Raw genomic sequence first — 18,998 nt, 5'->3', positions numbered from 1 at the left:
TTGCTAAGGTTTCTGCTACTAGCATGTTAGAGTCTGACTTCGAACAAGCAAATGGAGCAAACATGGAAAGAAGTGTAGCTCTCTATTTGAAACAAGGCCATCTCTTAAAATAAGGTTGGCTAATCGGTAGCTTGGTAGTAAATGAATGTCGACATGTGCTTTCTTGAAAAAGTTGTCACATGTCACAAGTAATGTAGCGTTACCACACAAAAAAAGATATGATTCAACATGCAGTCACCACACAATGTGTAATAATCAGCATCGCTATAAAACCTGGGTTTCCAACAGGGGGGTCCATGAAGGTACTGTAGGGGGTCTCTGGCCGAACCTGATTTGCGATGACTATACATTGATTTGGGAACATATCTTTTCTTTTTAAATATAACCCCTTTTAACCTATGAAGGGGGTTCCCTGGATGCCTTTGAGTCTGTGGGTATTCCTGGGTCAGAAATGGGATGGAAAAGGATGAAAACCCTTGCTTTACAACTCTAAGGTGTCAGTATGCATTACATACCTAAGGCTCATACCTGGGGCTATATCATCTAGTGTTTACTAGTATTTAATAAGCAGGGAATCTACTTAACATTTACACTGTCAGCACATCTATACCATAACATATATTCATTTTGGCAAATATATAGGCTACAGCACACTATCACTGTACAAAATATACTCACACTTTAGAAAAGCGAAACACGAGGCAACACCTGAACACACTGTCATTAGTTCTTACATTAGGATACTTATTAACACATGGTTGCCTAACCATGTTATTAATGGCTGCTATTATAAAATATCTGCCTCTGCAGTAACAAAATGCCCATTCAGTTTGCCAGTGCACGGTCACTACGCAGTGTCCACACAGCGGCCCATTATGTGCCATCAGATGTAGCTGCCGCCGCGTGCCGCCGCGCTCAGAGCAGACTTACAGAGGGACCTCTATCCGACGGACCCAAGATGCATCTTGATTGCAGGGTGTCAGGTTGTAAAAATGGAGATGGATTTAGCATAATCATGAAGCGGAAGTTCTTTATGAGCCTGGCAAAAGATGCCGCGGCGAAACAAAACATCTGCGGGTGGTCGTCTATCATCATCGAGCGCGTTTAAAGGAGGACGGCCGGCTGTCACGGCTCACGTCTCCTTAACTGTATTCAGGAGCCCATTACATCGGGCTCTGACGTCCCACGTATCTCCAGCAGTTTACACAGCGAATCTCATTCTTCCCGCATCGGTTAATCTGTGAGGACATCGCTCATATTTGTTGACAGTTTTATAGTCACGGGTGACGCATGGCAAGTTCGCTGAAAAGGTTTCTATCAGATTTTTTTAGAAAAATTTCATTCATGGACGGGCCTGACGTTATTTTCCTGCCACCGTGTTTGTTCGCACGCTGTTGCCGTGTTTGCTTACGCTCTGAAGCAGGACGAGGATCGCGTAGCGGAGTGGGGCATGACGCTACTCTTTCGCTGTCACTCTACGGGCTGTTTCTGGTCTCTCCGGAGGGGAGCCTAATTGAGCCGCCGCTCTTCTTTGCCCGTCTCCTGGGGCTGGTGGGACAGGCTTGTGGGCCCGGTTTTGCTGGGTGTGTGGTGTGTCCCAGTACTATCTGTGACTCACCCTCATAATCCCACACAAATCGCAGGACCAAGTTCTATTTGCCATGGGGCATCTGAGGGAAGCTTGCAGCTTAAGCCAACGTGCCCTGGAATGGTGAGGATTCAGATGCAACAAGTTGCTTTTCTTTGGGAAACATTTTTGTTTTTTTAAACTGCCAATTATAATTTGAGCTTGAGATCTTTTTTGTTTTGTCTGTTACTAAGTGTTTGTAAATGACCCCAAGGAAGATGTTTGATCTGTATAGTACCAAGCACATATCTAGTCACACTAAGTAGCCCTTGGTTTTCCAGTGTCAAAGACTTATCTGATTACAGAAAAGTCACAGGGCACTTGACGCAAAAACGCTCCTTCAGTCTGAGTATATAGATTAGACAGATCAGAGGATAATTTTAGCTTGGGAACTTTGTATGCGACTGAATGATTGCGTACTCAATTCTCAAATGGATTATCGTGCTAAAGTTTTACTTCAGTGAATATTTAGTTGTATAAATAAATAAAACGCTAAACTTGACCTCTGTAACTAGACCTTGTTGAGAGCATCTGACAAGTAAGCGTGTGTGATTTAGAATTTGACTAAACTGGAGGTGAACAACAGGGGGAGAAGGGGGTTGCTGTCAGAATGGGGGGTAAAAAACTGGAGACAGAAGAAATTCTTTACAAACTTGCAGTCAAATGTGAATCCGTTATTCAGGCTGGACATGTGTGTTGTCTGGGCGGGACCACAAACCATAGGCTACAAATATTTTAAAAATGGGGCGTTCCAATCCAATCCAGGCATCTGCTAACCCTACTGGTAAGTGAAATCCAAACAGTGTGTATATTAGCTGTTCTTTCCGGACTAGACCTGTCCTTGTGGCTACAGAGGATCGTATAGAGCGCTTCTGAAGAAATCCTGAAGTGCGGTATCGACATCTTTCAGAGGTGGTGTCGTAAATGTATCAAAATGGAGATAGCTGGATAATCCCCACAGGAATCTCTTGTCTGGTTCTTATTTCCAGGCCCCAACATGCTGGAGTGTTTGTGGTGCAGTACATAGCTGACAAACTGCTCGGCCAGCGAGACGGATTATCCATGGAAGTCTCTCTCCAAGCGTCTTTATTCCCACCCGAATCAATGGGAGACAGCAACATGCTGTGATTGGTAATGATATTGAGATTGACTGTTGAAATCCCTTCCTGAAAGTTCAGAGCCCTCAAGCAGACAGCGAGCATGCACGCAGTCCACCGCGGAGACAGGCCCTGGCAGGCGCGCCCGGTAGATAAGTGAAATAAGGTCGGCCGGAATGGCCCAGCGGTCCCAAATGGTTTTCGGCGGTGCGGTTTAAGCTCCACCTCACAGTGGCTGAGAGGAGATAGCAGACATTGGTTTTAAATTACCTGAGATTGCTTTGTGGTTTCTGTCCTGAGGGACAGGAGAAGACAAGGTGTTCATTAAAACAAGCGGCACCATCGATGGCCGATTGAACAGAAGGTGCACTTGTGGTTTCCAGACCGGTGGAGACAGGTTTTGGTGGAGGGCTGGTAATTGCTGAATTGGCAGAGGGGTAAGAAGAGGTCCTGCGACTATGATATCTGCTGAATAGCCCATTACAGAGAAATCTGCTTGTGCTATCATTGTTTTAGACTGAGGACAATTGAAGACTAAATTCCAAAAGATACACTGTACAGGTGTGCATGTTTTTTTTAAATAACTGAGATCCAAACTAGGGACACTATGTGAGGTTCTGAGGTTTTCTTCTTTACTTTGGTTGAGCAGCTGGGATTGAATTCCCCTGCTTCTTTCTGCTGGTCTCACTGTTTCAGTGTTGGTCTTTACTGACATTGTGTTCGGTGGTCTTGATATAGGTCTTTACGAATGTGGTGTTCTGGTGGCCTTAGTGTTGGTCTTCACTAAGCTTGTCGCAGTTTTCAGTGGCATATGGTGCACAAGCCCACACTGGTAGAAGCTGTCTGTTTAACTGCCAATTGATAATTCAAATTGTGGGAAATTTTATTAAAACTGGTTGAGGCTAATCAGATTAAAGGGAAGTTTTAGTACTATTGACAGTCTTTTAGAGGGAAGTAACACAGGTGTCAAAATGGTAACACTGTGATAAGCCTACTCTTCACTGACATTGTGTTTGTCTCACTGTGCCTCACTGTGTTTCAGTGTCAGTCTTGACCCAGTATTCCCTCAGTCTGGGGGTCTGACTTTGGTTTACCCAGAATCCTCGTGGCTTCGGTTCTACCTGACTGCACAATATCTTCTCTCAGGACTGGCCCTTCCACTTGAGAAACGCTCTCCCAGAGATTTTCTCTGTTTCAAACTTGATGACCAACTTGCCTGACCATTTTGGGTAACCAAAGCCAGCAACGAACAGAGGCTCTGAGGCAACCTCTCAGAGCTTGCGGAACGGAACCAAGTACTGCGTGAATAGGATGCACATATGAAGCAAATGCTTCATAGGGAACATTTTCATAGAGTTTTCCTTGTGCAAGGAAAACATGTATACATTGATGGGATTTTGCAAGCATCAAATTCTAACTGAACACTGGCTAAATTATTTTGGGCCTGAATACTGGTGTACTCACTATTGGTTTAATAGTGCCGGTACACTGCTGTTGCTGACACAAAGGTGATATTAATGTGTGGAAAACCCATGCCAACTGCAGTATTAAACCCGTTCATTAAGTCAGCCTGCCTGAACTCGCATGCACTATCTCACGCATGTAGTTTTCACAAGTGCAAACTTAACACAGTATCCACATTGTCTGTCATGCTGAAAGTTTACTTTTGTAAGCAGGTGCAATAACAAAAGGCCTTTCAAGTTTGACCTGAAAATCTTTAAGAGGAATTGGTTCCAGCATTGAGGTGGGGAGGGGGTGATATTGATCCTGGCCATGGGCTCACTGTTGAAAAAAGATGGATAGATTTCTTCTGAATGCACACACAGCGTGTCAGAATATAAAGACCCCACTGTGCATTCCCATGAAGGTGACAACAAGAAATAATGTATAACATATATCCTGTACCAGCCTCACCTTTGTGTTTGGTTTTTTTCTATTTTCTTTTATTGAAAGCAAAAGCATGATGTTTGAGTGACTATTGATCATGTTGACGATTGTGGTGGTTTAGACTTGAAGTACCTTCTTTTAGACCAATTTATGTGGAGTGAAATATCTCAGTGTCTCCCTGCGTTTTGTATTGGAATCAATTAACGCTGCTGTCAACGTTGTTTAGATGTAGTGTTTACCAGAGACTGGTATTGAAAAGCTGCCTCTAGCGAAGGTGTGTGCTGTTATTATAGATTGGTTGAAGATTGTTTTATTGTGTGTCCTTCTCCACAAACAGGCTTAAACCTGACCCACCTGTGCTTTTAAAGTATTTGATTGTCACAGTTCAACCTTTCGCTAAAATGCAGGGCCCCAAAAGGTGGTTTTACACTGCCAGTGTATTTCGGTGGACTGTGTATCCCTCGTTTTTCATCAGGGGCACTGTCTCAGGCATCGCCAACCCTGGAGGAATCTGTTGACTTATTGATCTCTAATCTTTGTAGGGCATGTTACTTGGTCAAAGAAAACAACACAAACCAAAGAAATATCAGCAAGAAGGGTTTGATCTGTCTGGCAGTTCTCAACAGCATGCTGTGTTCCATCTGTACCGCCAGCACTTTAGTCCATGTACTACAGTGACTGAACACCGTTCTGGCATTGAGAAAACTGGAGCAATGAGTGGGGTGGGAGGTTTTGCTGATTTTATCCAGCTTGATTTGGTTATGGAGCAGGCTTGAATTCTTAAAACGTATATAGAGCTGATAGTAAATTCCTGTTCGAATTTTCATTGCACACATATCTTAAGGTTTAAATGAGCTACTGTTAGAACAGGAAAGAAGAAAAACATACATATTTTAAACTCACAAGCTCCTCAGATCTTCTCTGGAGAGTTTTTTTATTTTTTACTGAAACTCATTTTTCTTAATATCAGCAGGGGAATGTATCAACATAAAATCCCCCAAATATCCAAATGAAGAATAAATGTGTGTTTACATTTCCCTTGTGGTGATGTAATCGTGCAGTGCAGTAATCTTAACCCCGGGAGTTGCGAGAAATAACTCGCGATTTGTGGATATGCTCCGCGTGACGCCCGTGACTGCGTCTGCTTGTGTAGATAACAGAGCAGCGACTTAAACCTGTCCCTTCGTTCGTGGGTAATTATTAAAATGAAACTAACGGAAGCGTTTCCAATTAGCGAGGAAGAACAGCTCGTTGAGTTGGAGTACGTATCTTATTTAAACTCTTCCCTTCTCCGACATCTCACCTCTGAAGCACTACGCTTTCTTTAGCATTAACGGAACAGGTTAGAGCAAAGCCGATTATATCAGCGCAAGATAAGATCTCTCGCGATTGGTGCTCGTAATGAATAAAGAATCCGCTGCGCTAGTGAGCCGGAGTGCGCCGCACGCTCCTTCCAGATGCAATCGATTTTAATATCAAATGCTAATAAAAAGCCACTTTATCCCGTCGAGGCGAGGCGGGCCTATAACACCGAAGAGATGGCAGTGAGGGAGATAAAGTCTCTATCCCCAGGACAGCAACCCCCTGAGAGTCGTGATTGATTTACGCAGCATCTTTGCTAAGTTACTTCTGCCCCTGAAGTTGTGCAGCCTGTTGTGTTTCAAAATAAAAAATAAAAAGAAAGAAAGAAAAATTACCATCTAAACCCCCTGGAAACCGCGCTTGATATTAATCAGTGGTGTAAAAAAGCATTTGTGTGTGCGATGTTGCGTGTCGTTTACTTCTTACCAGAAAAAAAAATGGTTATTGAGGCGAACAATGTTTTGCGTATTGAGAGCCACCAAAGCAAAAAATGGCCCATTAAATGACCCTTTCATCAATAGAATGTTACTCAAATGATATATGAATTATTAAATAGCTGAACATTCCATTTTTAAAACTACCTGAAGTGTATATGGCTTTTCCTGTTCATATCTATATTCTTGAATTTACATTCTTTGAAGTCTTGTTCATTGCTGGTGACCTTTCTGGTTTTATGTAATGAAAAATATCAATTTTTGCTCATAAATGACCTAACAAAATAACAGTATGTAGATTTGCAACATTCAATATTGGAGTTAAATTATCAGCTGGATCATTTGCTCTTAAAATAGAAGAACTAAATCTGCAGTAGCAATTTTAAAAATTACATTTCATTATCAGTGTTTCTTTTTTAACCAATTTCTGTCCTATAATTGCTTTCCCTCCAGTTTGGAAATGCTGAGTCATGTTTTTCAGTCCATCTTATTGCTGCAGTGTCCTCTGGGAGGTTGTGGACAGGGCATACTGGTGCAGACTAGAGCAGACGGGTCTCTGAAGTGCATGCTGCCTGCACCCCACTGCATTAGCCGCACTTTATATGCCCCCCACTGCACATGCCCCCCTCTACATATGCCCCCTCCCACTGCACACGCCCCCCTCTACATACACCCCCTCCCACTGCACCCCCCCCTCTACATATTCCCCCCTCTGCATATTCCCCCCACTGAAAATGCCCTTCCTGTACATATGCCCCCCTCTACCTACGCCCCCTCTGCATACATGCCCCACTGCATGCTCCCAATGCATATGCCCTTCAGTACATACATCTCAATGCACATGCCCCCACTGCATACATCCCATTGCATATGCCCCCCCTGCATACATCCCATTGCATATGCCCCCCCTGCATACATCCCACTGCATATGCCCCCCTGGCATACATCCCACTGCATATGCCCCCCTGGCATACATCCCACTGCATATGCCCCCCTGGCATACATCCCACTGCATATGCCCCCCCTGCATACATCCCACTGCATATGCCCCCCCTGCATACATCCCAATTGCATATGCCCCGTTGCATGAAAATGTTTCAGATTGAAAGCTATTGTGTCTGGGTGGTACCATACCGTTCTGCAGGACTCCTGGCCACAGTTGGCACTGACATGGTCTAGATTCAGGTTCAGATCCTGCCGTGTTTGGAATAGTGCTTTCGCTGGACTCTCCAGCTGAGACCCATCAATTCTTTTATTAAATGTCCTTTTTTCACAAAGTTCTCACTTGATTAAAATACTAGCAAGTAATCTCGAAGTTATCTTAGCACTGTGGTGCTGCCTGAAATTAATCATTAGCAGCCAACCGTATTGTTGTGTGTGCAGTTCGAGTACTTTTATAAGATTTGAGATCAGATTCTGGTGAAACAACAGAAATGTATCCTCTGGGTAATAGACACAAATTGCATTGTGCTTTAAAATTTGCCCTCTCTCCAGCTCATTTGAATTAGTGCACGTATTCCCAGGCTTAAAATATGCAAACATCAGCTGCATTATTATCTCTGCCATTTTTATCCTTCTTTCTTTTTGTGCACTCCGAGCTCCAAAAGTCTCTTCAGAAAAGTTCTGTACTGATGTTAGCTAAATGGTAAGCACAGAGATGCCCAATTATTGCACAACGTACTTCCTTTTAACTGTATGCTAAAATACCAGGAAATGTGCTGCTCTGCCTGCTTTTTATGTATAGCTTCAGGAATAACACCTCACTGGTAAGTTATTACGCTGTTTTAAAGTAATGTTAGCACATCTGTATTTCTGAAATGTAACAGTGTAAAAACAGTGTGATGAAACAACTAAATGCATTATATTACGGAGTTACAAACTTATTTGTAATACTATTATTGATGTAATGCATTAGCCCGGTGCAGGTTACATTTATCTGCGGGTTGACAGTCTAAGCCCTTCTGGGTAATAGAACCATTAGGCTGCTGACAGCTTGTTCATTTCGACTGGCCAAAGTCAGCTGAATGCGTGTCAGCTCTGGTCGGAGTGTGAATTGCCTGTGAGCATCCACTGACACGCGTTCCTACATTTCCCTGGCACACAATCAAGAGTCCCTCACAGAAATGACCATGTGACTTTCCGAGGGCTGGCTGTCATATCGGGGGCGCGTAACTGTAGGGCAGACCAGCATTGCTGAGACAGCCATGCCAGGAAAGGGTATGCTATCTCCCTCACACTGCAGGTGAGCAAATGGGCATGGCTATACATGAAAGTACATTATTTACATTCCATTTGGTAGTTCAAAATGTACCTTCCAGAAAATTCAGTCCGTGGTCCTTAAAAATTGGATAAAAAAAAAAAAAAACATTTTGTAGATTCTGTATAAACCTTCCTTATGTTTTCTTCTTTTGTAGTACTACTCCGATTCATTTCTTTCATTCAGAAAGTGCAAGGATTAGCAAGGATAGTGTTCAGGGGCCTGCATTTTGACAGAAGGATCATGGGACAGATTTCTAGGAGTTGTCAAAAAACCCAGAGACCATTAAATGCCTAGAATTATAAAAAGTGCAAGAACTCTACTCTACAAAATACTGGTGCCTAATACAATCAGCCTTATTGTAAAAAAAAGCTGAAATAATAATTGCCATCTTGTACTTATTAGAAACCCGCTGGTGTGATTGAAGTGTGATTGAAGAAGTGCCGGCTGGAAACTGAGTGGAAGTTTTGCGTCAGAGTTTTGGATTAATCTGTTCCTCCTCTGTTTCGGAGCACAGGGTTTTGTCATAATATCAGATGTTCAGAACTGGGAATCTGAAGAAAGATTATGGGTGGGTGTGTGCTGCGCAGCACGGAGGTTTACCATGAAAAGTGGGCTGGAAGGGAATTCAATTTATAGTTGATGGTGCAGTTGAGACCTAATGTGTTATGATGATGGAGTTTAGTCAGTTTGTACTTGTCACGGTGACAGAGGATACACGCCTTTCTAGAGACAGTAATGAATGTGGTACCGTGTGTATTGTAATAATGGTTCAGAATCTATTTCCCTTAAATAGATCCCTTTGTGAAACAGATGGGTCTATGAATGCTGATGTATGCGGCGAATGATTTTTGCATTTTGTGCTTTTTTTTGCAGACGTCGTTCAGAAATGTGTGACTGTATCATTTGTCTCTTTTTGTCGTAGGCGACTGTGACTTTGAGAACTCCTACACGGCATGCGGGTACAGCCAAGGCAAAGAGGATGACCTAGACTGGGAGCAACTCAACACCGTGGAGAAGCCCTCCACTGACCCCTGGATACCCACAGGTTTGTTGCATTTGTTTTAAGGGGGCGTGGAGCTTGGGGGTGGTGGCAATGAAATAGTGGCCAATCAGAAAAAAGGCTTTGCTATCACTTCTGCTGAGTGTGTAACATTGGTCAGGTCATACAGAGTGTGTAATGGTGCCCATGTTTCAGACTGCTCGATCGGGTCAGCACATAATTTATTTATTATCAGTTTTACTGGGTCTCCATTGTCCAGGCCAACTCTCTCTACAGCCTTCCAGGTGGACCATAATCTCAATGAGTGAGTTCATGGAAGTAATCAGTACCCATTAAAGATGTGATACAGAGTGGCCCCAGTGAGACAGCAAGCTTTCTGTCATTGGCTGTCAACCTGCACACCAAAGAACTGTGTGTGCCGGTTGCCAGAACATTGACATTTCACAGATTTTTTTAAAATTCAGCAGCACACCCAAGATATTTACAAAGGTTTATCATTTACATAAGTGGTTTTTAAAAAGACATTAGCTGACATGGATGGGCATTGTGTAACAATATAAATTAAACATAACGTTTTTAATAAAATTTCGATTAACAACCCTCTTTCACAATTACAAATGCCTAAGTAGAACGTAGTCACTCAAAAGACCATTTAAAACAATACTAAGGGCACATTGGATGACTGTATGTTAGAGTTGGGGCTCATTGTAACAGGCATTGCACCAGCAAAGATGGGAAAATACTGTGTAGTCAACACAAGCGCTCATTTAAATGGAATTATTGGCCAGTACACTGTCACAGACACAACGTCATCTCACTGTCCAATTGTGCTGCTCAAGCTAGAACCTTACTTATGATGTTGCTCCTATATAAAGTCTTTGTGCTTTTAAGCCTGTGTTTGCCTACTGCATTTGCAGCCATTTAATGAGGTCTGCTATGGGAAGTGGCATCGCCCCCTTTTCAATCACCCGAAGACTTTCAGCCCTCTGTGCTGGCTGTTGAACAGCGAGTTAATCGTCTCACTGATCCGAAAATTGAGAAGCGCTTATGATAACAATAGATTCTCCGCTCTGTTTACACAAGACTTGTGATGTTGTAGGCTATGTAGCAAAATGGCTGAGGAACCTGGCATGCTACTCCAAAGTTGTGTGTTAGATTATCTGAATGGGGCACTTCCACTGTGTCCTTGAGTAAAGTACTCAACCTCAATTACGTCTGTAAATATCCAGCTGTATTAATGGATTTTGTGTAAAATAATGCAAGCTGCAAGCTCCAGGTCTTTCTGGATAAGACCGTCTGCTAAATGCCTGTAATGTGAATGTAAAATGGAGGAAATTCCTGTTGTCATGTGCTGGTTGGGGGTGGGGGTAGGGAGGGGTGGCCCGACACATGGCAGTTTTAAAGCAGTGAGCTTGGAAGAAACATTTCATTTGCCTCCAGGAAATTGATTCACACACTCTGTTCTTTCTGACCACTGCACTCGCATAATTACTTTCCTCTCATTAGAAACCCTCAGAGTTACAGCCAGTGAAACATTGCTGTAGGTGGTTTCCACAGGTTCAATTCTTCTTGTTTTTTTTAGTTTTTTTAAAAAGAATCTAATCTTCCAATATACTACAGCTGAACTTAAAAGCCACCAAGTGTTCTAATGAAAAATAAGACCCAGCAAAGGTGTCAAAAGGTAAGATAGACCAGCCTTTTTAGAATCAGCTTTGTAAGGGCCATTGGCTTGATGTGTGCACTAAAATAGCCTATTGTGCCAGGGTTTGTTTTAAAATCCTAGGCTTTTCGCAAAATGCGGAACTTAACTTTAGGTTCCAAATTGACACAAAAGTAAAATGATGACAGTGATGAAATTAGTCGCCTGTATAAAATCTTGACAATGAATTATAGTCTTAAAGGGGCTGGACAAAAGATATATGCAGTCATCTGTGGGTTTTTGGATACCAATATTTGTCTAATATTCATGTAGCGGGTTTATTAGAAACAATTTCACACATTTCTAATTTCTTTAATTTGAATTTTATTTCATGTCAGAAATAAATTGCATGAGGGATTAAGGGAAACGGTGGTGTGTTTGAAGAATAATAAATATTAGTATTGTGATATTTAATAAAATGCTATGGTAATGATAGCGTCTATAGATGCTATATGTCGGCTGAAAAAACAGAATTTGTTATGCCAGATTATTCCATGAAAGATCACTGTACTTCGCTTAATAATATTGGAGCAGTACAAATACTGTATAAATTCAGATGTTTGCTGTTTTGTTAGTTGCATAAACATTGACAGTGTTTTAAATCTACTGTAATAGAAGCTTTCTCATCCTCACTGGCTGTAATGCAAACCTATACAAAGGTGGCAGAATGAATTGAGTCGCAAAACACTCTTCGGTCCTCTTTAATTAAAGAATTCTTTCCATTGCCAGGGTATTGAAATCCATTAAAATGTTTTTTCTCCCCCCGCATTCTGTATCTGCTGTACAATTTGTAGCCTTAATGTTCCATTGATCGCTTTTCATTTGATGAGAAATGGAGAGATATTGCAGGTTTGCGCTGACAGCACCCAAGGAATTAGACTAATGGAAAAGCACTTTTTTCCCCCACATTACAACAAAAGGTAATGCTCCGCGCTAATGAATATTGTTTTCCTCTTAAATCTGACGCCTAATCACGCGGAGGCCAGAGTTGCCGATGGATTGCGGCTGCCCCCGGTGACAGAATCACAATTAATTAGGGAGAAATTGCTAATTTTAAGCGGCCTGCGCCGGCAACCGAGAGAAATGACCTGCCAGAGTCGGAGGAGAGGTGTTTACTTTTCTCCGGAGTTGATTTATGTTGGTGCATGCGGAGGGCGTTGGGGTTAAAGCCGGTTTGGCGGCGGGCGGTGACCCATCAGCTCGGACTGCCTCTGCGGCTTAATTCATCTCTCTAGCAGGACGTTTCTGCCCGGGGAGAGACATTTGCATGAAAATGTAATGCTGCTTTCTCCCCGGGGGCCCATGTTTCTCTGCAGGGAGCCCGGCGTTTTTTCCTCCAGTAGCTCGAATCGGAGGCGGTTAGTCTTGCCGCGTTTGCTGGGCTTCTACCTCCTCTGACACGGCAATCAAGATGCAGTTGAGCACCGTAAGCTGGCCTAAATAGCCAGAGGTAAGGCTGTGAGAGGGTGCGGTTTGTGGGTAAGCCCGAACGATCAGAGGCCATGGGCTCTGAATGCCTTACATTCGCCTGCACTTTTGAAAAGGCACCCCAATTTTACCAGCAGGACTAGGCCGATTTTCCCCCCAGTGTTTTTGCAGTAGGTGCAGCAGACATGGAATTTTCTATGATGGCTTCTGTGGCGGCGAATATTACTTACTCTGCTGTAGTTATTTACTATGGTGAGGCAAATGCATGACATGCTGTGTTCTTGAATATTAGCTAGCCCATCAGCTCATACCTTAGAAGTCACGTGAACCTGTTGGGAAAATCGTTTTTTTTTTGTGTTTTTTGAATTGCAAAATATGCCCTTGTTTAGATTCTGCTAACTTAAGGCCTTAAATTGGAAAGGGCTCTCCAACTTCATCAAATTATTAGCACATTACAGACCAGTTTGATCAGGGAATTTAAATGCTCAGTTTCATGTTCTCTATTAAATATTGTTAGCACTACTTGCAGGTGTCTGCAAGTAGTGCTAACAAGTGACTAATTAAAAGCCGAAAAGAGTGTTGTACAAAAGAATGCCCTTTTTTAGAGCATTCCAATACCATTTTCCATTTCCACTTAATATTGTAGCAAGATGCATAATGATCAAATAACTATATAATCATGTTCCAGAAAGTATTTTTTAAATTGCAGTTGCAATACAGAGGTTTATGAGTGTGTTCCTTGAAAGAGGGCAGTAATGTTTTTGCCTGAGAAGAGGGAAAGATAGAGCAGTGCATGCATTTGCTTTGACTTAATAATCCCCCTTCACACATTAAGCTGACAAGTATCACTTTGTGTGAAAGGGAATAAGTTTAAAATGTGATTATTAGCATAAGGGAGCTCTTTCCCTCTCTGCCAGCTGATGTCTAGAGTGATTCACAGTGTTTAGAAAGTACTCTTGAATACTACCAAGGGAAAAAAAACTGGCTTTTTGTATGCACAGATTTTTGCTATCTTGTCAAAATTCTGTATACAGTAGTTGTAGTTCTTCTGATGTTCATCTAACGTAATACTGTATATGTGCGCTTGATAAAAATGCACAAGAAAGGAGTTGTGTTTTAGGCAGTCATGCTGTGAAGATGGTGTGCTAGCCTGTGATTGGCTGACCTTTACATTATGTGGAAGACTCATCTCATGTGTGCCAAATGTATGGTACAATCCACATACCGTGAAGATCAGAGAATCTGTACGTATGTGTGGCATCTGCTCAGCATGTTGCTGCAACACATGAGAACAATCTTTTGTGTTAAATAAATTATACTTTCAGAAGAGCCAGTTACTGCATTAAACCTGCTGTTTGAGCCATTTGGATGGAAATGTGTTCAGTCAGATATTTGGTAAACATATTACTGTTATGACTATTCAGGTCTAAACACAATATGCTGTGTCCCAGTCTTTGAGTGACAAATTGAAACAAGTGTTACTTTCTTCCTTTTCTAACAAAATGCGAGGAGTCTGGCGTTTGGCGAATTAAAGGGCAAAATATGATCTAGAAAGGGAAATGCCTTGCTTGTACTCATTACAGAAAGCTAAATCCAATGCACCGTGCAGTTAGATTATAGTACTGTACAGGTCTAACTGTTTTGGAAGACAATTTCCCTGATTCACAATACTTTCATAAATTATGAAACACGATACTTTCATTTGCACTTTCATAAATACAATATTTTTATCAGCAATTCAGTGATGCCTTACAGTAATTATTTCTCTGTACCTTGCTCAGGCAAAAAATATATTTTCCCATTTTCCATTGCACAGCAGGGGGATGGAGAACTATTACCATGTTTGAGAGTTTCCTTTTGCTAATACGAAGAACACGAATGAAGAATAAGGTCAGAGATCAAACGTAAGTGGGTACTGGCTCAGGAAAGCAAGTGATTTGCTGTGTTCTTTGAGATCCCTGCTGGGTAAGAATGTGTATTCCTTCCTTGCGTAAAAGCCAAATCGTAAGCAAGTCGGAAGTGTTTTTCCGTTAAAAGTTACTTAGTCCAAGCAGAATTTTAAAAAAAGCGACAAATGGATAGCTTTTGAACTGACAGGAGAGAGTTATGTGCCTTTATGTACAATATAAAAACTGCATGAAAAGGTGCATTTACGGGGCGGATGCACATTTCCTGCCATGTGCAGCATGTGTCCGTGTCAGAAATCACAGTTCTGTGTTGGACAACAGACATGATTTTGTGCATGAAGGTGTTCATGTCCAGACACTTGGTATAAATGACCAGACATGGCCATCCACATCTCGGGACACGCCGTGAAATTTCAGTAGGGGCACTGTCCATTAATTAATTGGGAATATACCCGGTCATAGATGTGACCCAGGAGTGTGCAGAAGTTTGGAAATACATGTGTTGACATGAGGAAACTACCGCTCACAACCAACGCACCGCAAAATTCAATGAAATTTAACAGTTCGGACGTCTTCCAGAAACTCTCTCTCATAACCCTCCATACTTGTTTGAGCAATACTAGATATTTTCAGCAGAGTGCATAGATCTTTCCAGCAAATGAGAGGTTAGATAAAAGGAAGAAAAAAATGTCTGCACCCCCTTCAACCTGTGAGCAGCTGTGACCAATAAAACGGACCTGAAGTCTGACCCCCGGTTTGTTTCCCATGACCGGGTCGAATGATTGCCTCTCGGTCGATGTGTCAGGGCTCTGAGCTGTGCTCCCCAGGCCCTTGTGGATGGACTTTGTTTACATGGATGGATGCAGGCAGGGGGTTAACCTCCATTACATCTGCAGGAGTGTAGAAGTCAGCAAAGTGCCACAACTGTGGAAACCAAAATACCCCCCTACCCTCTCACCCCCTACCCACCTGCCTTCCCTCAAACTACAGCTAGAGCATTATTGTATTCGCCTGAGCAGAGCTGGACCTCTTGGGAAGAGTTTGGTGTAGCGAAAAAGGAACAGCTCCAGGAACGGTGGGGTCAGGGGAAATGACATCACAATGACAATGTCATGTGATTTCCTCTGCCCATAACCTCTTGCCTTGCGATCGCTTGCCTTGTGCATATCCTGCCCCGTGCGTAAATCCACACTTTGACTGGTGGTAAAGGGTATTATGACTGCTGGGTACAATGGCAGGAATTCTCCCTGGAATTCAAAGCCATAGCCATCAGCTCTGCAGTCTGCTCTAACCTCTGAACCACATGCTGTCCACATTCACCACCCATGCCAGGGGGTGGGAGTAATTGGGACTCACTGGTTATTATATCGCTACTGCGAGACTGCATTGTGTCTCAGCAGGTCAGGAAACAGTGTGCTTCCACCAGGCAAACATCTTTTATTTCTGCACTATGAGGAAGAACATGGGGTCTTTGCCAAGCTCCTCCATGGTCAATGGACTGCACAGATGTCTGCTGGCTTGCACGTGGGTTTGCTAATCTGGCCATTTTGGAAATGGCACGTTTCACATTTTAAAAAAAAATTGCCTCATTTGGTTGGTAAGGGGATTATGCGTCATTATATTAATGCTGCTGCTGGTTTGGCTTGGCTGGGACCCGCAGACCGAGCGGACTCTTCTGAATTACGCCCTCCTTCTGCTGTCTCCAAATGGACAGACTGGGCCTTGCATATGAATGATCTTATTATCCCTACCAGGGAGCTGAGACCGGCCTGCCGTCCATAAGGCCCCCTTGGACATCATTCATTAGGGACAGGGGCGGTGACGGCAATTTGGGAACAGCCAGTGCATGGTGGCGTCTCAGGCCTTTCTCCGTGATTGTGAATATGATTTGTACCCCACCTGCCCACTTTTCAAGAACCAAGTGTGGAGATGAAAAATGAATTGAGACATATGGGGGAGAAGAATCCAGATGCTGTGCTTAATGTCAGAAGGGAGGTCGGGTCAGTGCAGACCCGTCTCTCCCCACTCACCAAAGCCCCCCCCCCCCCCCAAGCTCTCCGAAGCTTCCGCGTGCTCTCCAAAGCTCCCCACTTAATTGCTATTCAAGATTAGCGAACACCCCTTGTTTATCCCTCAGTCCCAGCCTGATTGCAAGCTTGGCTTGGCTGATTTGCTGGTGTTAAGCCACACTGGGTGCCGGCACATACGCCCCGTTGCCCAAATTTCCCAGCTGAAGCTGCACGCGTAGGGCTGGCCCCTGCGGAACCCTGTCAGCCTTACTGTCATTGGCAGCCATTTTGGAAAACATGGTTGGAGTCAGATTTTTCCCCTCAGTAGCTAATTGAAAAAGTGATAAACTCAGAACGTGGTTCTCCTGAGAAGATTGAGTCCTTGTGGAACACACCTAAGTAAGTAAGCTTACCGGAGCAAGAGTACCCTTTTGCATATACATGCAACACTGCTCTTATTGTCTTAACGGGATAAATGTGTGGGCAGTAAAGCATCCATCATCTTGGATGAAAACATCAGTTCAGGTCAAAATGGCTGGCCTACAGTTCCTCTGAATCCGTTCATTGGGTCATATTTTCAAATTTCGGCCCATGATGGTTTAACATTCTTGCTGTGAGAATGTGAACAAACGATGTCAGTCATATATATATATATATATATATATATATAATATATATATATATATATATATATATATATATATATATATATATATATTTCAGAAGGTGTTTCAAAAGAAAACATTTCCAATCTTGGAGAAAGTGACATTTGGTAGTTGAGGTGAGTTGTGGAGGATAATCAATAGATTCATGTCTAGAGCAAGGGCTGAAGTTATGGTGCGAGTTAACCAAGTTTTATTGCTCTGTTAGAGTGCCAGGCTGCAAAAAAGAGACGCCTCGATAGCAAAGATGACTGGCAGCAAGTGTTAAAGTTCATCTCTGGAGATGAAATAAGACGTGATCAATGGTGACGTGCGAGCGCGAGGTAAGATATTTGTATGGCAGCCGTTTAAAGCTGGCTGTCCTTCAGAGAGGGGGAGGATTCTCTAGCACCGCAGCCACAGGGAATTTGATTACAAAGCCTATCAGCACATATGCTGGCCAGTTAAACGCCACCCCATTTATTCTGCCCAAACAAATGCGGGGTAATTCAATCAAAGCCCAGCTGGGACTCCCCTACCTGACAGACGGTCCTGACGAAACTGTCGGCCGTATTGTTGCTGTCAGTTGACCTGCTCGTCTGGTTCCTGCTTGTCGTGCTCGGGTTTTGGTGCATGCCTGCTTGTGTGTGACCGTGCGCATTTGTGTGTGCCTGCCAGTGCACATGCTTATGCATTCCTGTGCTGTGTGTTTGCTTTGACAGAGAGCTCTGTGCATTGTAGAGACCTGGGTTTTAATGGTCAATTAAGATAACTGCATTTTTTAGAACAAAATTGAATATGAGGTGCTTACTTTTCTGGCCTGTGTAGGGTGAACACTGGCTCCGAGTACAGTGACCACAGGCTCAGAGTAGAGTGACCACAGGCTGAGCATAGAGTTAACACAGGCTCGGTGTAGCCTGAACACAGGCTGTGCGTAGGGTTAACACGGGCACAGTATACTGTAGAGTGAACACAGGCTCAGAGTAGAGTGACCACAGGCTGAGCATAGAGTTAACACAGGCTCGGTGTAGCCTGAACACAGGCTGTGCGTAGGGTTAACACGGGCACAGTATACTGTAGAGTGAACACAGGCTCAGAGTAGAGTGACCACAGGCTGAGCATAGAGTTAACACAGGCTCGTTGTAGCCTGAACACAGGCTGTGCGTAGGGTTAACACGGGCACAGTATACTGTAGAGTGAACACAGGCTGTGTAGAGCGGAGAGTCATTCTGACCCCAGGAGCCACAGTAACGGCCCCTTGCTGGGAGGCTCTGGCAGCCGGCTCCACCGCACGCGCCTGTTCTCTCTCTTGATGTTTTCTTTTCGTTACAGAGGCCAGTGAAAGGCAAATGCTTCCACTTCAGCTGTGGGTGGGAAAACGGGCCTTTCAGTGGAGACATTGGTTTGGAGACTGAAAGCGTTGTCTTCTGTCTTTTTTCCTGGTTACACTTTCATTTTCCCTGGAACAATTTAATCTGTATTAGGAAAATATAACAGGAAAATCATTTGGCTTGGATGCACCAAGCCTGTACTTGGGCAAATGCCTTCAGAAGGTGCATCTATAGATTTTTGATCATTGATTTGATTATTGATTAGATTTTATTTAATTCCCTTGCAAGACAGCCTGCACAGATTGTGTGGGATTGT

General features: G+C 43.2%; 1 protein-coding gene across 15 annotated transcripts in view; it reads left to right on the top strand.

The window, feature by feature from the left end:
- Positions 1 to 18,998, top strand: part of LOC118234757 (receptor-type tyrosine-protein phosphatase mu-like) — a 179,887-nt gene that overhangs the window by 27,457 nt on the left and 133,432 nt on the right. For all 15 annotated transcript variants that reach the window (XM_035431556.1, XM_035431567.1, XM_035431555.1 and 12 more), the window contains exon 2: positions 9,590 to 9,712. In XM_035431556.1, the coding sequence (XP_035287447.1) occupies positions 9,590 to 9,712 (123 nt within the window). The remainder of the gene's footprint in view (positions 1 to 9,589; positions 9,713 to 18,998) is intronic.

Source organism: Anguilla anguilla, chromosome 8 (assembly GCF_013347855.1).
Source record: "Anguilla anguilla isolate fAngAng1 chromosome 8, fAngAng1.pri, whole genome shotgun sequence".
NCBI lineage: Eukaryota > Metazoa > Chordata > Actinopteri > Anguilliformes > Anguillidae > Anguilla > Anguilla anguilla.
This window is presented reverse-complemented; position numbering and strand designations above follow the sequence as displayed.